Below are 25,679 nucleotides of genomic sequence, written 5' to 3' on the forward strand. Positions count from 1 at the left end.
ATTTGAAAGTTAAGGACACAGAGGAATTACTAAATTTGAGTGACACTGCAAAAGAGAAAGTGACTGAACTTGGGCATTGATTTTCTGTTCAAAGAGTCCAAAAGGTATCAAAGATTACCCTCAAGATGTGAAATTTAAAGAAAAGGAAGAAAATGGCATGCCTGTGATAGTGAGAAAATTAGGTAGTAAAATAACTAAAAGAAGAAGCCAGTAAGTTCTTTACATAATATAGTGAGTTTGAAGGGCACCATAGGACATGAATTAGACATGGCACGACAATGGATATACAAAGATATATAAAAGGAAAATCCCATAGAAAAGGATATAAAATGGCCCTTAGAGTTCCCTTACAAATAATAAGAGAAATGCAAGTGAAAACTACTTTGGGATATCATTGTTTACATTTCAGATAAAAAAATTAAAAAGTTTAAAAACAATATGATGGCCAGGAATGTAGAGAAAATAAGTACCGTCTTATATTTTCTGGTGGAAGTGTAAGTTGGTACAACTTCTAATGTCAGTGATTTCACAATCTCTATCACAACTGCCATTGTATCTTTTGATCCAGTATTTATCTATTGAAGTATAACAAATTACCCCAAAATTTAGCAGTTTAAAACAACAAACATTGAGAGAAGATGACTGAAGAGCTCTCCTGACCCACTCTCCAGTGAAACTGATGAAAATTATTAACAACAATCACCTAAAGCCTCTAAAAATGGTCCTAAGATCAAACAGTAAATGAAGAAACATCTATCCAAGAAAATCTATCCATCAGTATGAAAGGCAATGTTTGTGGTATCTAAACCAAAACCACTGCCTCCTTCCACCTTTCCAGCTCAACATGGTGTAGACTCCGTTGCAGACAGCTGCAGCCAAGAACACAGGGCACCCTCTTCCTCCTGTTCCCAGTTGGAGGGTTTTCTTCCCATGAAGAACAGGATATCGACAATTCTCATCCTGCCCCCAGCTAACTGCTGCTGAGGCTAAGTCCAACTCAAGTGCAATTGAGCGGTGGGTACTCCTTTCTTCTGTCCAGCTCCAAATTATGGAATATAGGCTCTACTTTGGGTGTAGCATATTGAGACCCCAGCTTGTGATGCACGGGTGTCATGCCAGGAGAGGCAAGCCAAGAGAACCTTAGGCTGCTGCCTCCCTTCCACTAAGCAATCAGCTCCTAGAGTGGGGGGTCACTCAAAGAGAAGCATAATATTGTTCACATCCTCAGCTCCAGAGGCGTGACTCAGAGACTTTGCTTGAAAGGAAAAGCAGTACATAAAACAAGGCCTAATCTCTTTCCAAAGAAACTGACTTTATTTGCAACACAGTGTAGAAAAGTTCAAGCTTAGAAGTTCTAGTCAGGATAGACCATATGCTTGGCCATAAAACAAATGTCAATAAATTTTAATGCAATGGAACAAAATTGGAAATCAGAATCAAAATTGGAAAACTGAGAAGCTCACAAATAAGTGGAAATTAAACAACACACTTCTAAATAAGCAACAGGTCAAAGAGGACATCACTCTGAGATTAGTGAAAATAAAAACAAAATATAAAAACTTACGAAATGCAGCTAAAGCAGTGCTAAGATGGAAGGGTATAGCTATAAACGCCTATATCAAGGAAGTGGAAAAGTCTCAAGTCAATAAAAATAAAAGCAAACTAAACCTAAAGCAAGCAGAATGAAGGAAATAATAAAAATTAGTGGAGAAATTAATACAATAGAGAAAAGAAAAACAGAAGAGAAAAAACAATACAACCAAAAGCTGGTTCTTCAAAAAGATCAACAAAATTAACAAACCTTTAGCTAGACTGATCATGATAAAGAGAAGCCTAAAATTACCAGAATCAGAAATAAAACGGGGGATATTACCAATCTTTAGAAAAATATAAAAATGTAAGGAATACTATGAACAACTATACCCAGCAAATTAGATAACCTAGAAGAAATGTGAAAATTCTGGGAAAGACACAAACTACCAAAACTGACTCAAGAAAAAATAGAAAATCTGAATCAACCTATAACAAGTAAAGAAAACGAACTCATAACTATAAAATTACCCACAAAGAAAAGCCTAGACCTGAATGGATTTACTACTGAATTCTACCAAATATTTACAAAAGAATTAATACCAATTCTTCAAAAATTCTTCATAAAATATAAGGAAACACTTCCCAAATCATTTTACAAGGCTATTATCCTCATATAAAAAGCAAAGACATTACAAGAAAAGAAAACTATGGACTGGTACCTCTTATAAATAGGTATGTAAAAGTCCTCACCAACATACCAGCAAGCCAAATTCAGCAACATATAAAAATAATTATATACCATGACCAAGAATTTATCCTAGAAATGCAAGGTTGAGTTAACATATGAAAATCAATTTATGTACTACGTCACATCAATAGAATACAAAAGAAAAATCACATGATCATCTCAATAGACAGAAAAGATACAGGTTGAGTATGCCTTATCTGACACGGTTGGGATCAGGAGTGTTTCAAATTTTGGATTTCAGAATATTTTCATATACATAAATGAGCTATCTGGGCAACGGGAGCCAAGCTTAAACACAAAATTGATTTCTGTTTAACATATATCTTACATACATAGCCTGAAGGTAGTTTTAATTAATATTTTTAAATAATTTTGTGCTTAAAACAATGTTTGTGAACACTGATCCCTCAGTAAGCAAAGGTGTCACTATCTCAGCTACCCATGTGGACAACCTGTGCTTTGTATCACTATCCTTCCTGAATCTAAATTTATGCACTACTAATAAGCGATCATTTTCTTACACTTATTCACAAATAAGTACTAAGTAAAAAATATGACATACATGTCTGGCATGCTTGGCAAAGACATATTATCATAGCAGAGAGCAAATTCAACTTTCCTCAGCCTTCATGTTCTATTCAGGCCTCAAATGACTGGACGATGGCCACCCACATTGGAGAGGGCAGTCTGCTTTACTCAGTTCATCAATTCAAACGCTAATCTCTTCCAGAAGCACTGTCACAAACACATTCAAAACTAATGTTAATCCAAATATCTGGGCATCCGATGGCCCAGTCAAATTGACAATTAAAATTAACTTTCACATTGAGGAAATGCCCTTTTCTCTTCTTTCTTCCTCTTACCCCACCCCCTTTCTCTACTTTCACCTTGCTTCAACCTTCTCATTCTTCAGACATCTTCTTGGGAAAGTACATGAAATTTTAGTAAAAAGTAATGGTATTAGCAAAGGATAATCCTGAAGCCTCTCTAATGGAAAAAGATAAATCATTACTAACATTTGGTACACACTGATTGTTATCAGCAAATATATTAGGCTACGGTTTTGAAACATGGTAAGTCATGACACTATGACTGAAGCATGGGGATTCAAGCCAAATGGTATCAGAAAAAGAGTCTTCTCAAAACATGCTGGCTGAAGTTGCTCAATGAACAACGCTAACACTCAACCAAGACCCTAATGTGTTTTGCTGCATTCTCCTTCTCTTCTGTATTTTCTATCCAGGAGACAGTAGACAGTGTTATTACTAATATTATTTGTTGTAGCATCCACTTCAGCCTCCAGTATCTTTCTACATAGTGTGATATCAATTCTACATAATTACAAATTTAAATACAACTTTGTACCTAGCAACATTAATTGCTACTTTACACAATTGCATTGTTTCCCAAAGGATTAAGTCCATAGGCTAGCTAATATAGAGTGCTTTCAATTCTATTTTATTATTTCAATTATAAATCATTCTGAATATAATTTTTATATGCAATAGGAAACTAAAAAATTTGTGTGACTTGCTTTATTGTAATATTTGCTTTATTGCAGTATTTGCTTTATTGCAGTGGTCTGGAACTGAACCTGTAAAATCTCCATGGTAAGCCTTGTAAATAGTAACCTCTAAAAAGATTATTTTTGCCAAAATATCAAAAATGAATCCGAATAAGCTCCTATTTATGGCAACTATAGGGTACAGACTACTACAATAAGCCAGATTTGAGGAAACTCTACAGAATAAATAACCCAATTTATTCCAAAAATAAATTGCAAGGAAAAAAAAAGAGTAAGAGAAAGATGGAAGAGGAAAAAAAATGAGCCTATATATTCAGCAGGTAGACTATGAATGTTTGATCCTCCTAGGAACAAACCAACCTTTTTTAAAAAAGGTATTAGGCAATCCGAGAAATGTGAAAACGGACAAGATATTTAATTATAACAGAGAATAATTATAGAATTCAAAGCATGATGATGATACGATGGTTCTGTTAAAAGACCCCTTATCTTTTAGAGATAGTCCTTATTCATGGATTCAAAATTTGTAAACTGGCCTACTCAATAAAATTTATCTGTTAACACGAAACTCAATAATTGTGGCACTACTGAGATTCAAGATGGCCAAATAGGAACAGCACTGGTCTGCAGCTCAGCGAGATCAACACAGAAGGTGGGTGATTTCTGCATTTCCAACTGAGGTACCTGGTTCATCTCACTGGCACTCACTGAACAGTGGGTGCAGCCCACGGAGGGCTAGCCAAAGCAGGGTGGGGCACCACCTCACCTGGGAAGCACAAGGGGTGGGGGAATTTTCTCCCCTCCCAAGGGAAGCCATGAAGGATTGACTCCGAGGAACTCCGGCACAGATACTGTGCTTGTCCCATGGTCTTTACATCTCGCAAACCAGGAGAATCCCCCAAGTGCCTACCCCACCAGGGCCCTGGGTTTCAAGCACAAAACTAGGCAGCCAATTGGGCAGACACCAAACTAGCTGCAGGAGCTTTTTTTTTTTTCCATATCCTAGTGGCGCCCAGAACACAAGCGAGAGAAGCCATGAAGCCAAGTGGTCTGGCTCAGCGGGTCCCACCCCCACGGAGCCCAAGAAACTAAGATCTACTGGCTTTAAATTCTTGCTGCCAGCACAGCAGCAATCTAAAATCCACCTGGGACAGTCAAGGTTGATGGAGGAAGGGCATCCGCCATTGCTGAGGCTTGAGTAGACAGTTTTACGGTCACAGTGTAAACAAAGCTGCTGGGAAGTTCGAACTGGGCAGAGCCCACTGCAGCTCAGCAAAACTGCTGTGGCCAGACTGCCAGATTGCTCCTCTCTGGACAGGGCATCTCTGTAAAAAAGGCAGCAGCCCCAGTCAGGGGCTTATAGCAGACTTAAACGTCCCTGTCTGACAGCTCTAAAGAGAGCAGAGCGTTCGAGCTCTGCTGACGGTCAGTCTGCCTCCTCAAGTGGGTCTCTGACTCCCATGTATACTGACTGGGAGATACTGTGTCCGGAATTGGTTCCTTCCGGTGGGTTCTTGGTCTCGCCGACTTCAAGAATGAAGCCACGGACCCTCGCGGTGAGTGTTACAGTTCTTAAAGATGGTGTGTCCGGAGTTTGTTCCTTCCGATGTTCAGATGTGTCCAGAGTTTCTTCCTTTCAGTGGGTTCATGGTCTCGCAGACTTCAGGAGTGAAGCCACAGACCTTCACAGTGAGTGTTACAGCTCCTAAAGGTGGCACATCCAGAGTTGTTTGTTCCTCCCAGTGGTTCGTGGTCTCGCTGACTTCAGGAGTGAAGCTGCAGACCTTCGCAATGAGTGTTACAGCTCATAAAGGTAGTGCAGACCCAAAGAGTAAGCAGCAGCAAGATTTATTGTGAAGAGCGAAAGAACAAAGCTTCCACAGTATGGAAGGGGACCGGAGCAGGTTGCCCCTGCTGGCTCGGGTGGCCACCTTTTATTCCCTTATTTGGCCCCGCCCACGTCTTGCTAATTGGTCCATTTTACAAAGTGCTGATTGGTCCATTTTACAGAGTGCTGACTGGTCTGTTTTAACAGAGTGTTGATTGGTACGTTTACAAACCTTTAGCTAGACACAGAGCACTGATTGGTGTCTTTACAATCCTTTAGCTAGACAGAAAAGTTCTCCAAGTCCCCACCCAACCCAGAAGCCCAGTTGGCTTCACCTGTCAATATCTCCCAGTTGGGGCCAACAGACACCTCATACAGGAGAGTTCTGGGTGGCATCTGGCAGGTGCCCTACTGGGTCGAAGCTTCCAGAGGAAAGAACAGGGAGCAATCTTTGCTGCTCTGCAGCCTCTACTGGTGATACCCAAGCAAACAGGGTCAGGAGTGAACCTCTAGCAAACTCCAACACACCTGCAGAAGAGGGGCCTGACTGTCGGAAGGAAAAGAAACAAACAGAAAGGATTAGCACATCCACTCAAAGACCCCATCTGAAGGTTACCAACATCAAAGACCAAAGGAAGATAAACCCACAAAGATGGGGAAAAAACAGCACAAAAAGGCTGAAAATTCTAAAAACCAGAATACTTCTCCTCTTCCAAAGGATGACAGTTCCTCGCCAGCAAGGGAACAAAGCTGGACAGAGAATGAGTTTGACGAACTGATAGAAGTAGGCTTCAGAAGGTGGGTAATAACAAACAACTCTGAGCTAAAGGACCATGTTCTAACCTAATGCAAGGAAGCTAAGAACCTTGAAAAAGGGTCAGTCAAATGGCTAACTAGAATAACCAATGTAGAGAAGAACATAAATGACCTGACAGCTGAAAAACACAGCACGAGAACTTTGTGAAGACTACACAAGTATCAATAGCTGAATTGATCAAGCGGAAGAAAATATATCATTGACTGAAGATCCACTTAATGAAATAAACAGAGAAGACAAGATTAGAGAAAAAAGAATAAAAAGGAAAAACAAAGCCTCCAAGAAATATGGGACTATGTGAAAAGACCAAATCTACATTTGATTGGTGTACCTGAAAGTGACGGACAGAATGGAACCAAGTTGGAAAACACTCTTCAGGATATTATCCAGGAGAACTTCTCCAACCTAGCAAGACAGGACAACATTCAAATTTGGGAAATACAGAGAACACCACAAAGATACTCCTCGAGAAGAGCAACCCCAAGACACATAATCATCAGATTCACCAAGGTTGAAATGAAAGAAAAAATGTTAAGGGCAGTAAGAGAGAAAGATTGGGTTACCCACAAAGGGAAGCCCATCAGACTAACAGCAGATCTCCCTCTGGAGAAACCCTACAAGCTAGAAGAGAGTTAAGGCCAATATTCAATGTTCTTAAAGAAAACAATTTTCAAACCAGAATTTCATATCCATCCAAACTAAGCTTCATAAGCGAAGGAGAAATAAAGTCCTTTACAGACAAGCAAATGCTGAGGGATTTTGTCACCACCAGACCTGCCTTACAAGAGCTCCTGAAAGAAGCACTACACATGGAAAGGAACAACTGGTATCAGCCACTGCAAAAACATACCAAATTGTAAAGAACATCGACACTATGAAGAAACTGCATTAACTAATGGGCAAAACAACCAGCTAGCATCACGACAGGATCAAATTCACATATAAAAATATTAACCTTAAATGTAAACGGGCTAAATGCCCCAATTAAAAGACACATTGCCAAACTGGATAAAGAGCAAGACCTATCAGTGTGCTGTATTCAGGAGAACCATCTCACGTGCAAAGACACACATAGGCTCAAAATACAGGGATGGAAGAATATTTACCAAGCAAATGGAAAGCAAAAAAAAAGCAGGAGTTGCAATCCTCATCTCTGATAAAACAGATCTCAAACCAACAAAGATCAAAAGAGACAAAGAAGGGCATTACATGATGGTAAAGGGATCAATACAGCAAGAGTGAACTATCCTAAATATATATGCACCCAATTCAGGAACGCCCAGATTCATAAAACAAGTTCTTAGACACCTACAAAGAGACTTAGACTTCCACACAATAATAGTGGGTGAGTCTGACACCCCACTGTCAATATCAGACAGATCAATGAAACAGAAAATTAACAAGGATATTCAGGACTTGAACTCAGCTCTGGACCGGGGGACCTAATAGACATCTACAGAACCCTCCACCTCAGATCAACAGAGTATACATTCTTCTCAGCACCACATCACATTTATTCTAAAATTGACCACATAATTGGAAGTAAAATGCTACTCAGGAAATGCAAAAGAACAGAAATCAAAATAAACAGTCTCTCAGACCACAGTACAACCAAATTAGAACTCAAGATTAAGAAACTCACTCAAAACTGCACAAATACATAGAAACCGAACAACCTGCTCCTGAATGACTACTGGGTAAATAACGAAATGAAGGCAGAAATAAAGATGTTCTTTCAAACCAATGAGAACAAAGAGACAACATACCCAAATCTCTGGGACACAGCTAAACCAGTGTTTAGGGGAAATTTATAGTACTAAATGCCCACAAGAGAAAGCAGGAAAGATCTAAAATTGACACACTAACATCACAATTAAAAGGACTAGAGAAGCAACAGCAAACAAATTCAAAAACTAGCAGAAGACATGAAATAACTAACATCAGAGCAGAACTGAAGGAAATAGAGACACAAAAAACCCTTCAAAAACTCAACGAATGCAGGAGCTGGTTTTGTGAAAACATCAACAAAACAGATAGACTGCTAGCCAGACTAATAAAGGAGAAAAGCGAGAAGAATCAAATAGATGCCATAAAAAATGATACAGGGGATATCACCACTGATCCCACAGAAATACAAAACTACCATCAGAGAATACTATAAACACCTCTACGCAAATAAACTAGAAAATCTAGAAGAAATGGATAAATTCCTGGACACATACACCCTCCCAATTCCAAGCCAGGAAGAAGTCGAATACTGGAATAGACCAATAACAAGTTCTGAAATTGAGACAGTAATTAATAGCCTACCAACCAAAAAAAGTCAAGGACTAGATGGATTCACAGCCGAATTCTACCAGAGGTACAAACAGGAGCTGGTACCATTCATTCTGAAACTATTCCAAACAACAGAAAAAGAGGGACTCCTCCCTAACTCATTTTATGAGGCCAGCATCATCCTGATACCAAAACCTGGCAGAGACACAACAAGAAAAAGAAAATTTCAGGCCAATATCCCTGATCAACATCGATGCGAAAATCCTCAATAAAATACTGGCAAACCAAATCCAGCAGCACATCAAAAAGCTTATTCACTATGATCAAGTTGGCTTCATCCCTGAGATGCAAGGCTGGTTCAACATATGCAAATCAATAAATGTAATCACATAAACAAAACCATCACGTAAACAGAACCAATGACAAAAACTACATGATTATCTCAATAGATGTAGAAAAGGCCTTCGATAAAATTCAACACCCACTCATGCTAAAAACTCTCAATAAAATAGGTATCAATGGAACATATTTCAAAATAATAAGAGCTACTTATGAGAAATCCATAGCGAATACCATACTGATAGGGCAAAAACTCAAAGCATTCCCTTTGAAAATCAGCATAAGACAAGGATGCCCTCTCTCACCACTCCTATTCAACACAATATTGGAAGTTCTAGCCAGGGCAATCAGGCAAGAGAAAGCAATAAAGAGTATCCAAATAGGAAGAGAGGAAGTCAATTTGTCTCTGTTTGCAGATGACATGATTGTACATTTAGAAAATCCTGGCCGGGCGCGGTGGCTCACGCTTGTAATCCCAGCACTTTGGGAGGCCGAGGCGGGAGGATCAGGAGGTCAGGAGATCGAGACCACGGTGAAACCCCATCTCTACTAAAAAAATACAAAAAATTAGCCAGGCATGGTGGCGGGCGCCTGTAGTCCCAGCTACTCGGAGAGGCTGAGGCAGGAGAATGGTGTGAACCCGGGAGGCGGAGCTTGCAGTGAGCCGAGATTGCGCCACTGCACTCCACCTGGGTGACAGAGCAAGACTCCGTCTCAAAAAAAAAAAAAAGAAAAAAGAAAACCCCATGGTCTCAGCCCAAATCCTCCTTAAGCTGATAAGCAACTTCAGTAAAGTCTCAGGATACAAAATCAATGTGCAAAAATCACAAGCATTCCTATACGCCAATAACAGACAAACAGCCAAACCATGAGTGAACTCCCATTCACAACTGCTACTAAGAGAATAAAATACCTAGGAATACAACTTACAAAGGATGTGAAGGACCTATTCAAGGAGAACTACAAACCACTGCTCAAGGAAATAAGAGAGGACACAAACAAATGGAAAAAAATTCCATGCTCATGGATAGGAAGAATCAATATTGTGAATATGGCCACACTGCCCAAAGTAATTTATAGATTCAATGCTGTCCCCATCAAGCTACCACTGACTTTCTTCACAGAATTGGAAAAAACTACTTTAAAGTTCATATGGAACCAAAAAAGAGCCCATATAGCCAAGACAATCCTGGGCAAGAAGAATAAAGCTGGAGGCATCATGCTACCTGACTTCAAACTATACTACAAGGCTACAGTAACCAAAACAGCATGGCACTGGTACAAAAACAGATATATAGACCAATGGAACAGAATGGAGGCCTCATAAATAACACCACACAGCTACAACCATCTGATCTTTGACAAACCTGACACACACAAGCAATGCGGAAAAGATTCCCTATTTAATAAATGGTGTTGGGAAAACTGGCTAGCCATATGCAGACAACTGAAACTGGACCCCTTCCTTACACCTTTTACAAAAGTAAACTCAAGATATATCAAAGACTTACACATAAGATCTAGGACCATAAAAATCTTAGAAGAAAACCTGGGCAATACCATTCAGGACATAGGCATGGGCAAAGACTTCATGTCCAAAATACCAAAAGCAATGGCCACAAAAGCCAAAATAGACAAATGGGATCTAATTAAACTAAAGAGCTTCTGCACAGCAAAAGAAACTATCATCAGAGTGAACAGGCAACCTACAGAATGGGAGAAAATTTTTGCAATCTATCCATCTGACAAAGGGCTAATATCCAGAATCTACGAAGAACTTAAATTTACAAGAAAAAAAACAATTCCATCAAGAAATCGGCAAAGGATATGAACAGACACTTCTCACAAGAAAACATTTATGCGGCCAACAGACATATGAAAAAATGCTCATCATCATTGGTCATTAGAGAAATGCAAATCAAAACCACAACGAGATACCATCTCATGCCAGTTAGAATCGTGATCATTAAAAAGTCAGGAAACAGGGCCGTGTGCAGTGGCTCATGCCTGTAATCCCAGCGCTTTGGGAAGCCAAGGTGGGCAGACCACAAGGTCAGGAGATCGAGACCATCCTGGCTAACATGGTGATACCCCGTCTCCACTAAAAATACAAAAAATTAGCCAGGCATGGTGGCGGGCACCTGTAGTCCCAGCTACTCAGGGGGCTGAGGCAGGAAAATGGCATGAACCTGGGAGGCAGAGCTTGCAGTGAGCCGAGATTATGCCACTGCACTCCAGCCTGGGCAACAGAGCGAGACTCGGTCTCCAAAAAAAAAAAAAAAAGAAAGAAAGAAAGAAAATTTTTAAAAGTCAGGAAATAACAGGTGCTGGAGAGAATCTGGAGAAATAGAAACACTTTTACACTGTTGGTGGGGGTGCAAATTAGTTCAACCATTGTGGAAGATAGTGTGGCGATTCCTCAAGGATCTAGAACTAGAAATACCATTTGGCCCAGCAATCCCATTACTGGGCATATACCCAAAGGATTATAAATCATTCTACAATAAAGACTCATGCACACATATGTTCACTGCAGAAGTATTCACAATAGCAAAGACTTGGAACCAACCCAAATGTCCATCAATGACAGACTGGATAAAGAAAATGTGGCACATATACACCATGGAATACTATGCAGCCATAAAAAAGGATGAGTTTATGTCCTTTGCAGGGACATGGATGAAGCTGGAAACCATCATTCTCAGCAAACTATCACAAGATCAGAAAACCAAACACTGCATGTTCTTACTCATAAGTGGGAGTTGAACAATGAGAACACATGGACACAGGGAGGGGAACACCACACACTGGATCCTGTCGGAGGTGGGGGCTATGGGAAGGATAACATTAGGAGAAATACCTAATGCAGGTGACAGGTTGATGGGTGCAGCAAACCACCAAGGCACATGTATACCTACATAACAAACTGCACGTTCTGCCCATGTAACCCAGAACTTAAAGTATAATAATAAAAATAAAAATAAAAAAAAATTGTGGCACTATTATAGTCATTTGCAGGTACACACAAAGTGGCAAAAAATTTGAGTCACACAATGCACATGTTTCCAACTGATGTCAAATAAGGTGACATTCTGCTTCAGCTCTTATACTATAAACACAAGTTTCCTTTTCACGGTTTATTTAGTACCACATTTGTCACATTTTGGTGCTTGTTTTTGATGACTTCAGTCCTTCAAATGACCATCAAGCACAGTGCTGAAGTGCTGGCTAGTGTTCCCAAGTATAAGAAGGTTGTGACACGCCATAGGGAGAAAACAATTGTGTTAGATAAGCTTTGTTCAGGCATGAGTTACAGTGCTGTTGGCCAAGAGTTCAACGTCAATGAATCAACAATAAATGAAGTATCTTTAAACAGAAACACACATAAAATGAGGCCATGTGTTGATCAGTTGACAAAACTGTCGTGACCAGAGGCTCACAGGAACCTAACCCCTTACTTCCTCTAGGAGAAATAGTTCAGTGTTAGCTAATTAAGTATTTGTAGTGACTTTACAGAACATTACTGTTAATAACTAGAATTGTCTGTAAACACTAAAGTAATTGTAGGTAAAATAGCATGATATCTAGGATTTGCTTCAAAATCCATTAGTGGTAGAAGGAGAGAATAGACGTTTATAGATGAAACAAGATCGTCTGTGTGTTGATAACTGTTCAAGGTGAGTGATGGGTACACATGAGTGTTCGATAATGTATTCTCTCTGTCTTTGCATCTAATTAAAATTTTTCCATAATAAAAAGTAAAGCATATACACAAAACACAACTACACAGACAGTCCAAATGGGTACTACTGGCATATGAAGTAGAGTAGTATAATTCTTTAATTGGGCAGGATTATTCTTTCCATTTCAAGATGTTTAGCAATCTCAGCCTCTATTCACTAGGTCGGTAGCACAACCGGTTGAAACCAATATACACGGCAAACTTTATCCAAAAAGCCATTCATCACGGCATTATTATACTATTTTTAAAAATAGCCCTAATGTACAACAAAATTACAGTGGTTAAATACAAATATGCTATATCTAAATAATAGAACATGCTAGAACCCTAAAAATGATATTATACTTCTTTCTGAAAGGATGAGCTAACAACATGACACTGACAATCCCAAGTCACACCACAGTAAATAAATCCTTATCAGCATGGGAAACAAGAGAAACAGCCATAAATGAACTATAAATTTGACAAATATCTTAAAAACAGAAGGATAGACTCATAGAGACAAATAAATCGAGGGAGAAAAATTATAATCCAAAACCTAAATAGAAGTCTACAGAAGAGGATGCTGCTTTTCATAGAAGAGGCCCCAGAAAGGCTATAAGTACCTAATTAGTAAGTACAGAGAGCAGAAGCCCACAGGAATCAAAACAATTAATTAAGAAACCATTCACCAAAAAAAGCTGAGCCTCCCAATCATCTATGTTCAGAACAGCTACCTGCAGCATTTGCCTACATCAAATGGCCAAAAACTGCATTCAAAACCATTTGTCCAGCAAAGATCCCTACTCACAGTGTTGGGCAAGCAATAGAATTAGAAAACGGCCTGACTTAAAGGACCTAACTCTCATTCACTACAATGAAGTCTATCTACTACACACCTTTCAGGAAAGCCTGTGGATAGGCCCTTCCCCAAGCCTTACAAAAAGTCCATAGGCAATCGTTACATTCAAAGAAGAAACCTTCTGGTAAACAGATATACAAAAAACACAAAGCAAACCCATATGAGCAACATATCTATATAAAGCAAGGCAGTGAAGATTCATTATACACTTGAAGAAAATCAACAGCATCAAAGAGAAAGACAAGGAAATTTTTTTTAATTTAAAAAAGAGAAAGACTAGGAAGAACAAACAGAAGTTACCCAAGAGAAAACAAAGATAATGCAAGAAACAGAAAAGAACTCAAAAATTATAATCAGAAAGATTAAAAAATTATTCTATTAAAGAAAGCTACTTTGAAAAATGAAAAAATTAAAAAATAAGTAATTTTTAGAAGTAAAAATTTGATTTCTAAAATTTTAAAATTCAAATAATCAAAGAGAATCTTCATCCATTTGGGCTGCTATAACAAAATACCTTAGATTGGGTAATTTATAAACAACAGAAATGTATTGCTCACAGCTCTGGAGGCCAAAAAGTCCAAGATCAAGGCACCAGCAGATTCAGTGTCTGGTGAGGGTCTGTTCCATGTAAATGACACCTTCTGTATCCCCACATGGCAGAAGAGAAGGGAGGCTCCTTAAACCCCTTTATAAGGGCACTAATCCCATTTATGAGGGCCAAGCCCTCATGATGTAATCACTTCCAAAAGGCCTCATCAATATTATCACACTGGGTATCAGGATTCAACATATGAATTTTGGGGGGACACCAACATTCAGATCATAGCATAGAGCAACAGAAGAATTCCACTTATTGATGGAACAAAAAGTACAAAGGCCACTGAGGAGATACAACAAAAGATAAAAAGATGGAAAACATGAGGTAAGAGAGAAAAGAGAAAAGAAGGTCAAATCCATAAGATCCAACCTCTAACAGAGTGCTAAAACAAAGAATACAATGAAGAAAAAATGTGAGAACATTTTATCAATGAAAGAAAATCTTAGTCTTGAAATGGAAAGGCCCACCAAAGGCTAAGAAGGATAAATTTTCAAAGGACCCAAATAAACAGATGATATTGAGATTTTACAATAGCGCACCTAAAGAGAAAATCCTATAAGCTTCAAGCAAGCATCTAGGAACAAACAAGAATTACACTGATGGGCTCCTTGGTAGCGTTACTGTATGTTCAATTTAGATAACAGAACTATGCTTTCAAAAATCCAAGGCAAAAATACTTGGACATAAAACATTATGTTCAGCTGAAGTGCCAACTAAGCATAAGGGCAAAAGAAAGACATTTTCAGTCATTTAAGGAGTCAGAAAATGTACCACCTGTCCATCCTTTCTGAGAAAAAAAATACTTGAAAATAATCTGACAAAAAAGAAAAGAACAATCTGGCAGAAACCATGTACTAAGTTCAGCTGTACAATGAAAAGAAAACCTATGATGACAAACGTGAGTAAGTTTAGAAAGTAATTTGTCCAAATCCATACCATAAGCCAAAGAGGACAACGAAAAATGTTCTCAGCCTGTTATACAAATGTCTGACAAAGAACATAGACATTCTTTATAAGAAAAAGTAAAGAGAAAGGCAATGAGAAATTCCAGGGGGGAAACACTGTCCAGGAAGTCCACGGTTTAAAAATTAAACAGACCTAAATGGATCATAATTTGGATAACTAATGGAATACACAGAAAGATCATCTATTTGACCTTGATATTTAGAATATTCTTTTTAACAGACATAGGTTGAATATTCAGCATATCATTTTCACTTCTCAATGGATGTGAACATACTACATGGTTCTCTAGGAAATATTTACATAGTCATAAAATTATAAATGCCACTTATCGTTTCCAATTTCAAAAATAAACTCAAAATCCAAAGTATCTCACAGTGTAATCTACAGACATCAGAATTACCTGGAAATGTTATTTTAAACTTTATTTTAAACCTAGATCCCATCCCTAGAGATTCAGTAGATCAGGTGAAAGGTCCAGAGATCTTCATTTTAATAAATTCTCCAAGTATAACTTGTGCACACTAAATTTTGAGAGTCAGTTATAAAGCAGTAATCTCCAAAATTTCTCATTACACCTTATCAACAAAAGACTTTTGAACACCTACCTCTAATATACATATGTATGTTTATTTATAAATTGTATGTTATATGAATATATACTTTGTATATTATAAATATGAAAAATGGACATTGTAAAGAATGAGGAAAATGACCTAACAATAATTTAATATCTGCTTCTGTTTAACCAAGAGAAAAGTAAAAATTATGGATAGGTTTAGAAAGTTTTAAAAAATAACAAATAAAAGGAGAGGAGAATAAAGAATCATGGAAATGACAACTGAAGTCCCAAGCCTTCTCTAGAAGGCTTATTCTACTAAAAAAACAGAGGGAGTCTGAGAGTGATCACATTCATCTCAAAAATGATTGAGGAAGTAACAAGGGTACTTCAACAAAAGACTTAATTCTGATCATCAGAAGGAAAAAAAATGATTGATGAATTAGACATACAAGCAACATGAGAAGAAACTGATTATACTATTTTAAGTGTTCATAATAACCAAAGATGGTAAAATTAGACATACTCAGGCATGTATCACAGATTTTTAACAAGTCAAATCTCAGACAACACTGGAATGATCCCAGGACTAGAGACTACAAGGGTGAATATAATTCAAGTAATAAAAAATGATATTCAGATTTTAGGATCATCATTCCAATTTTTAAAAAAGGAAAAGGTATCCATATGCTTAGCTTCTCATTTAAGAAGTATGATAAAATCCATTTATTACGAAAGCAAATGTTTTAATTACTGTGCTAAGTGTCACGGGAATACTGTATACCAAATGTTTGATAGGGAGAACCCAGCATCATTCCACTGTTTCTAATAACCAAGGAGAGGCCCAACAATCTACAGTTAAATGACTGGGCAGTTCCTACAGGATAATATGGAGCACTAAGTAAAATCCTTTAACCTATTCCAGAACACTTACTCTACACTGGCAAGGTCATCCCAGGCTTTCAATTACACACTGCAATTCTCTTAGGGGGAAACTGAGTCACGTCTAGTAAGTTCCCTATAGAGGCAGTCTATGGAGTAAAAAGTCAAACAACAGGGACTTCGCCAATTTTTAAGGTTGAACGTTAACAGCTCAAGACACACACACACAGTATTTAAGACATAGTTTTATCTCTTAGCTACACACTCTCCAAATATGTCAGAATATGAACAGGAACAGGACCTACCTGTACTTGGCGAACTGGCACCCTTCATAATAAATCCAACAATTGTAATTTTCAGCTCCACATTTATTTAGAAATTAAATGAATCTCTTTAGGAGATTAATGATAAGTACTAACTTTAATAATGAAGAGAAACAAACTCAACACACCAAATACTCATGAAAAAATAATTTGACAGCTCACCTTTCCACAACCAAACTGACCGCTTGTGTGAGATCTGGGTTTGTAACCTGGAGACGTTTCCACAAAGACCATACAAATTCTTTATCAGCCTTAAAGAAATAAAAGAGAATTTAGATGCATTGCTTTGTAGTGATAGTGAAATAAGATACTACATTAAATTTTAAAATGAAAAAACAATTACTTGATCCCTAGTTGTATAGCTACATCAACTGATTCTCTTTAAAGGAATGGGGTAAAGCTTTATTTTAAAAAGTTATTACACAGATAATCCACATTCACTTTTACCATTTCTATCACCTATATTTTGGGATGCAACTGCTGAAATGCTAAATATCTAGTTAAATTTGCTCTAAAAGGAAACTTCCCTCCCTGCTGCCCATTTTCAGCTCCCCTTTTATCAAAACTCCTTGAAAGAGTTGCCTGTAATTACTATGTCGATTTCCTGTCTCCCATTCACTCTATAATGCCTCCTAGTAAGATTTTCCTAACCACCACTATGCTAAAATCATTATTCAAGGTCCTCTATATTGCCAAATCCAAAGGACAATGGGTAGTTTCAGTCCTTATTACCTAGGTTAGTTGTTATTAACCTTGGCTGACAGGAATCTCTTTTGGGAGCTTTTAAAAAACAGGGATGAATTAGAGATTCTGATTAATTGGCCTTAGGTTAGAGCCAAGCATCAGTATGTTTTAAAAGTGCCTCGAGTGAATCTGTGCACTCTGGGTTGAGAACCACTGCCCTAGGTGACCTCACATCAAGCCCATGATTTTAAATACCAACTCTACACTGAGACTCGCACATTTCTATCTAGAGCCATTTCCTCTACTCTTAGGTCCAGACTTGTATCTCCAACTGCATATTCAATAATTCCACTTGAAAACCTAATAGATATCTTAAATTTAACTTGTCCAAAATAAAATTATTGGTTCCTTACCCTCTCACAAATCTGCCCTTCTCCCCCCCAGAAACTGATACTGCCATCTATTCATTTATTCAAAGATCTAAAACAGTGGTGTCCAATCTTTTGGCTTCCCTGGGCCACAGTGGAAGAAGAAGAATTATCTTGGGCCACATATAAAATACACTAACACTAACAATAGTTAATGAGCTAAAAAAAAAATTGCAAAATAAACCTCACAATGTTTTAAGAAAGTTTAAGAATTTGTGTTAGGCCGCATTCAAAGCCATCCTGGGCTGCATGCGGCCCACCCGTGCACCGGGTGTTAGGGTTAGGTTGATCTAAAACTCAGGAGTCAATCTTGTTTATTCTTTTTTTTTTTTTTTTTGAGACAGAGTCTTGCCCTGTCGCCCAGGCTGGAGTACAGTGGCGCAATCTCGGCTCACTGCAACCTCTGCCTCCCAGGTTCAAGTGATTCTTCTGCCTCAGCCTCCTGAGTAGCTGGGACTACAGGCACGCACCACTACGCCCAGCTAATTTTTGTATTTTTAGTAGAGACAGCGTTTCACCTATTGGCCAGGCTGGTCTCGAACTCCTGACCTCATGATCTACCTGCCTCGGCCTCCCAAAGTGCTGGGATTACAGGCATGAGCCACCGTGCCAGGCCAATCTTGGTTATTCTTTTCTCCTCACACTTCATATCCAAATCATCAATAAACCCTACTGTCCTTATCTACATTATAGGCAAATTCTGACCACTCTCACCACTTCTACCACTATCACCCTAGTCCAAGTCAATTCCGTCTCTTGCCCAGCTATCTATCATGGTCTCATAGCCTTACAACTCAAAACTCTCCAGTGAGTTTCCATCAAATTAGGAAACTAACCCAAACTCTGTGTCAAGGCTACAAGACTCCATATGGCCTGGCCCATATACACATCCCCAACCTCATCTGTCACTTTCCTCCTTGTTCACACAGACTTTCTTACTCTACTTGCTCTACTTGAACCAGGACCAATGCACATACTGCATCATCCATCACATTTTCACATAGAGTATTCCCTCACTTCATTCAATTCTTTGCTTAAATAATAGCTCAAGTGAATTCTTCCCTGACTACTATCATAGCCACCAAAACCCCCAACTCTCTAGTAACCCCTTTTCCAGTTACAATTTTTTTTCACAGCACACTTCATTTAATAATCCTGTATGTTTAGTGATTTGGTTTTACTTGTGTGGCAGATATCTCAATTTCTGTCTCCATCATCCATTCTCTCTTTTTAGTTACAGAAACAATTCTGCCCAAGTAACAGACCAACCTCTCTTGCCTTATGGGTTATATGACTAAGTTCTGTCAATGAAATATAAGTGCTGTTGGAAACTTGAAGGAAATCTTAAAATTAGACGTGCCTACCCATTGTTAGAAATATTCTTCCCAGTCAGTTGTTGCTTATTTAGGATGATTTTTTTGAAAAAGCAAGTTATGAATTTTACATACTCAAATGTATCCATCTTTTCAATTATGGCTTATGGATTTTATGTACCAGTTAGAAAAGCCTTCTCTATTTCAAGATTAGAAACATATTTACCCATTTCTTCTTCTGGAATTTTTGTTTTTTAATATTTTTTAATCGACAGATAAAAATTGCATATATTTATTGCATACAACATAATGTTTTATGTATACATTTTAGAATGGTTAAATCAAGCTAATTAACATAACCATTAGGGCAAGCACAGTGGGTCACATCCGCAATCCCAGCACTTTGGGAGGCCAAGATGGGAGGGGATTATCTGAGTCCAGGAGTTTGAGATTGGCCTGGGCAACATAGTGAGACCTCCATCGCCACAAAAAACTTAAAAATTAGCTAGCCATAGTGGAATACGCCTGTAGTTCTCAGGAGACTGAGGGTGGGACGATTGCTGAGCCCAGGAGGTCAAGGCTACAATGAGCCATGATCATGCCACCATACAACCTGGGCGATAGACCAAGACCCTATCTCAAAAAAACAAAGAAAAAAACACAACCATTACCTCACACACCCACCATTTTTTTGTGAAGAGAGCACTTAAAATCTATTCTCTTAGTAATTTTCAAGTACACAATCTATTGTTATTAACCATAACACCATGCTGTACAGTAAGTCTGGTGATATGAAAAACAGTAAATTCTTTTATGAACACTAAAATGTTACAAGTGGATTGTGGAACTATGTTATGTATGAGTTTTGTGAGTTTTTCAGTTATTTAAATGCTATACTACGTTCAATTTGGATTACACCTAGAATTACTAAAAAAACTTTCATATACAAAAAATAAAGTCCCCCCCCCCAAAAAAACACAGAACTAGTTTCCAAACTGTTCCAGACATTAATACAAGGAAACTATTATCAATCACTCATATTCTCTTTATATTTCCCTTCCTTCAGACACTTAAAGATGTTCTTTTTAAATAACAAAAATAATAACCTTGGCCAGGTGCGGTAGCTCACCCCTATAAGGCTGAGATGGACAAATGGCTTAAGTCCAGAAGTTTGAGACCAACCTGGGCAACACAGGGAGACAGAGACCCTATCTCTACAAAAAACACAAAAATTAGCCTAGCGTGGTGGCACACACCTGTAGTCCTAGCTACTCTGGAGGCTGAGGTGGGTGGATCCTTTGAGCCCAGTAGGTCAACGCTGCAATGACCCATGATTGCACCACTGTACTCCAGTGTGGGTGACAGAGGGAGACTGTCACAGATAAAATGAAAACAAAAAATAAAAACCTAAGATTACTCACTATAAAATTCCTTTTTTTTTTTTTTTTGAGACAAAGTCTCACTCTGTTGCCCAGGCTGGAGTGCAGTGGCACAACCTCGGCGCACTGCAACATTCGCCTCCCAAGTTCAAGCAATTCTCCTGCCTCAGCTTCCCATGTAGCTCGGATTAATGGTGCATGCTGCCACACTCTGCTAATTTTTGTATTTTAGTAGAGACTGGGTTTCATCATGTTGGCCAGGCTGGTCTCAAACTCCCAACCTCAAGTGATCCGCCCATCTCAGCCTCCCAAACTACTGTCATTACAAAATTCTTTATTCTCAGGCCAGGCGCAGTGGCTCACACCTGTAATCCCAGCACTTTGGGGGGCCAAGGCGGGCAGATCACAAGGTCAGGAGTTCAAGACCAGCCTGACAAACACAGTGAAACCCCGTCTCTACTAAAAATACAAAAATTAGCCAGGTGTGGTGGCAGGCACCTGTAATCCCAGCTACTCAGGAGGCTGAGGCAGGAGAATAGCTTGAACCAGGGAGGCAGAGGTTGCAGTGAGCCCAGATTGCACCACTGCACCCCAGCCTGGGTGACAAAGCAAGACTGCATCTAAAAAAAAAAAAAAAAAATTCTTTTTTCTCACTACAGAACTTCCAAACAGAAACAAATAATAATTTTTAAAAATTAAAAATAAAAATTCCTAATCATTTTCACAAAGTTTATTAAACTTGGGCTAGGAAACAGTTGACGAAATATTAAATACTAGGTCTAAATTTCCCTGGAGGTGGATTGGTTTTGTCTTTCATCAACTGACATGGAAATAGATACCATCTATACAAACACAGACATCCCAAATTGCCATTTTTCACTGGGTACCTAGTCCCACAAAAAATAATTTAGTGTTGGCAATATATTAAGCCCTCAATTGACCTCTACTGGAGGAATGAACTCAACAAACACTTGAAACTGTTTCCTAAATCTAAACAAATATTTGGTCATCAGAGCTCAGGGCAAACGATGTCAAGAGTTTACTTACAAAATATGGCACCAAGTAGCCACTTAGTAAATTATTAGCATGAAAAATAATTTCATAAAAAGACTCGCTAAGTAGAATATAACTATAAACAACTGGTGGAATTACACAGTAAGTTCTCAAATTTGTTTTTCTTTGTGAATAAATGAAGTTTCAACACATCTAAATTTCTAATATAAAATATAACTGGCTGACTTCTCTGATCACATACGATTCCAACATCACCTGCTTCATAAGTTGGTTTCATAATTAAAGTTGATGAGCTTTAATGATGAAACTAATTTCACATTTCATTTAAATACCCTAATTTTTTTCCTAAAACTGGCTTATAGGTGTAGTCAATATTTTTGCCTGATACCAAAAAATAAGCTTTATAAATGCTTATAAAGGTATTACTCTTTCTATGTAAACATAACACTTTTTTCTCATCTCACTCTATAAATGGTGATAAATGTACAAATACACATGCCCTAGCATCCTTTATCACAAACAGAACACATTCTTGAAATATATAATCAAAATTAAAAGTGTAGTGGAGTTAGGTTCTAAATTAGTGAAATAGGGCATTAAATGTCATGGATGCAAAATTACCCTTTGGAACACCCTTGAAAAATTCCTTAGGAAAAAGCTACATTTGGAAGCTAACCTACTACCCTCAGTAAGTCCAATACAGACAGCTTTTCTTCCCTCATTGAAATTAATCACTTTTTCTTCAGATAAGCATTATTTATAGTTCACTTGCTAATCAGGGGGCCATATTTTTTAAAGTTTAATTAGATAATACAATCACTTAGAGTGGGAAGAGATGCTGATATTAAGAGAAACATTTGATTGCTTTCTATCACATGCTTATTCTGAGGCATTCCAACGACGTAGAATGGTATGGGGAATTACTCAAACTTCACCAAGCACACATCATTGAATTCCCGTAAGTTGAATGTGAAAGCAAAACAAATCAAATGAAGCTACTACTTATGACCATGGACTAATTAGCAGTGTTCTTTTTCCTAAACTGTATGTTTCAAGCATTGCTGGGTTCTGAAATTAATTTAGATCTGGACAGCATTTTTTAAAGGAATAGAACTGAAAAAATATCAGCCCACACAGTGTTAGGGTATGTATTCTTTCTGAAAATACATGTATGTATATGTGTGTACTTACTAGGTTGAGATACAAAATTTTACTTCGAGTTGTAATTTTCAGTAGTTTTAATGCTATGTATTCTTGGGTACTGTGATTTCCAGCTGAATAAATAAGTGGGAGAATATACTTTAAAAGATATAAAAGTGAATATTTAATCACCTAAATGCTTTTCTACAAAACAATTGGGAGTTCAATTACTATTTTTCCCCAAGATTCCCCAAGAGCAGGAGTCTGATTTGACTAATATTTTTATGGTGCGGGATACTGCCTACAATTATATGAGTATTAATATTACAAAATCTAAGAGATCATCATTCTAGACTATTATGACCATCTCTGTATTCTTACATTTGCCAAGAGTATGTCAATCATTTTCCTGGTCTATATATGTCCCAGGTCACAAAAGTCAACACCATGTTTGGAGCCACATTTTTTAAGATTGTATTTGTGCGAAGAGGTTCATCAGGCTGTTTCCAATAGACTGACTTCCTTAACCAAGTCGGTCATAAAAAAGTATCTTAGCTCTCTAGCCAGCTAAAGGACTAACTATGTGGGGAGGCAGAAGTGGGAGGAAAGAGTGTGGAAAATATGCCAAAGAGTGTCTTAGATTAGGACTCAGAGTATCAAAGGCCTTTATCACGGGTTCACATCTTAAAATTCCCCAAAGGGTGAGGTCTGCAGATGACAAATGCTTCAATTCATTGTTGTCATTTATTTATCCCTTTGCTCCTTATCCAACGAAGAACAGAAAAATGGTAAAACGAAAAGAGGGCACCACATAAAATGTCCCAACCTTGTTTAACCAAAGGCACATTCAATTTGAAGATGGTCCCGTTTTTACATCCTTCACTCAGCAAGGACCTATAAAATGGGCAAAAGAATCCAACAGAACAAACTATGAGAGAATGAATTTCTGTAATCCCAGCACTTTGGAAGGCCAAGGCGGGCAGATCACGAGGTCAGGAGATCAAGACTGTCCTGGCTAACACGGTGAAACCCCATCTCTACTAAAAATACAAAAAATTAGCCGGGGGTGGTGGCGGGCACCTGTAGTCCCAGCTACTCGGGAGGCTGAGGCAGGTGAATGGCGTGATCCTGGGAGGCGGAGCTTGCAGTGAGCCGAGACTGCATCACTGCACTCCAACCTAGGCGACAGAGAATGAATTTCATGAACTGTTTTATTAAACTGATGATACTGTTCACAAAGTTACTTTGATGTTTAGCAGTTCCTAATTGGTTTCCACCTTGAAGACAGAGTGACTTAAAAATCTACTGTTCAGTGAGTTTCCCACATCCAATCTCCCAACCCTATCTAAAGGTTCTGGTAAAACAAGAAGAGATGATGGTAAGGATGCAAAACTAAAGGAAAATTCAATCTCTTTGAACATGAGTATAGTCAAGTCCATCCTTACAAAAACTCTACAAACAGGAAAGTAATGTTAATGCAATTGATTTAGCAAATGTTTTTCACTGGCAAGATCACATGAAAATGGGATTTCTCACTCAAGGACCGCGAAATTACTATAGCTGGTTAATAAACAAGTACCAACCATCATCTATTGTAAGTTCCCGACTCTGAGACTTTCTAAACGTTACTCGTCTGTGTTTACAACTTGAGTTTGACTGGGTAAAAACAAAGCCAAGTGTGGGGTTGAAATTTTTAAAACAGGCTCCTTCATCGATGGATTTTACTTTAACAAAAGTGTTTACACTTTCCTGTTCATTTCAACTAGTGGACTGCATGTCACTCCTGGGCCCCCGGCAGGTATCAGCTACAGTCACCACCAAGAATTTGAGCTTTGGGGGAAGGGGAGAGGATGCGACTGCGAGTATCCAAGTGACCAAAACCAAACCCGGGCGCGGACGCGAAGCCTGTCTGGCCGCTGTTCGGAAACGGGCAGGGGCCCGGGGTCGGGGAGCGGGGGGCAGCCGCGTCCCTCCAGCCCCGGCCGCCGGCGAAACAGGGTGTGCATCCGCCAGGGAGCGTCGCTGGGCGGGGCTGGGTAGGTCCCAAGGCAGAGGGAGAAGGGCGCGCCTCCCCACGGGTCCCGGCCCCGCTGTGGTGGGGAAAGGCCGGCTGCGAGAGTCCTCGATACCTGACACAGGGCCAACTCCTCCTTTAGGCTGCTCAGCTCTTCCTCCAGCAGCTGCGTCCGGGTCACCATCGCCTCCTCTACCGAGATGCCCTCTAGCCGTCTGGACCCCATGGGCGCGCTGAGGAGGGGAGCATGAGCCGGAGCTGCCCCCGCAGGCCCTCGCCGGCCCCCTGACCCTTCTTCGCCCAGCCAGATTTTATCACTTTTGTCCGCGACAACCTCCCGCGCTGCGCCGGCAAAACCCGAGGCCTCGCTGCGCACTGCGTGTACCTCAGCTCCCCGCCCAACACGTGGGGACCTGGGGCCCAACTGTCGCGCTGGGGGCGGAGGGTGCGGTGAGGGAGGCGAACGCGCCGCCATGGCTGCGGCTGCTAACGGGTCAAGTTCCCTGTTGGAAACTCCACCTCCCTTTCGCCAACCCGGCGAGCCCGGAACGCCGAACCGCGCATGCGCGAGTCTTTTCCCGCCTTGGCCCGCGGTGTCCAGTGTTCTCTCGTCCTGGCCGGCTTCCCGCGGGCAGTGCGCCCAGCTCGAGCGTTGGGGTACGCACGCGCCGTGGCCCGAAAGGGTGAGGCCAGTCCGCCCGGCAGGCCATCCCGACGTCCTGTGCCTGAGTC

The 25,679-nt window shown here is 39.3% G+C and overlaps 1 protein-coding gene across 4 annotated transcripts in view; it reads right to left on the reverse strand.

Annotated features, from left to right (window-relative positions):
* The window catches only part of CNTLN (centlein), a 370,084-nt gene extending 344,621 nt beyond the window's left edge, over positions 1-25,463 (reverse strand). For all 4 annotated transcript variants that reach the window (XM_058431391.1, XM_058431390.1, XM_058431389.1 and 1 more), the window contains exons 1-2: positions 25,063-25,463; positions 17,138-17,226 (exon numbers count right to left, since the gene is read on the reverse strand). In XM_058431391.1, the coding sequence (XP_058287374.1) occupies positions 17,138-17,226; positions 25,063-25,422 (449 nt within the window). In that variant the 5' untranslated portion in view covers positions 25,423-25,463. The remainder of the gene's footprint in view (positions 1-17,137; positions 17,227-25,062) is intronic.
* Positions 25,464-25,679: the final 216 nt, after the last annotated feature.

Source organism: Hylobates moloch, unplaced genomic scaffold (genome assembly GCF_009828535.3).
Source record: "Hylobates moloch isolate HMO894 unplaced genomic scaffold, HMol_V3 SCAFFOLD_19, whole genome shotgun sequence".
NCBI lineage: Eukaryota > Metazoa > Chordata > Mammalia > Primates > Hylobatidae > Hylobates > Hylobates moloch.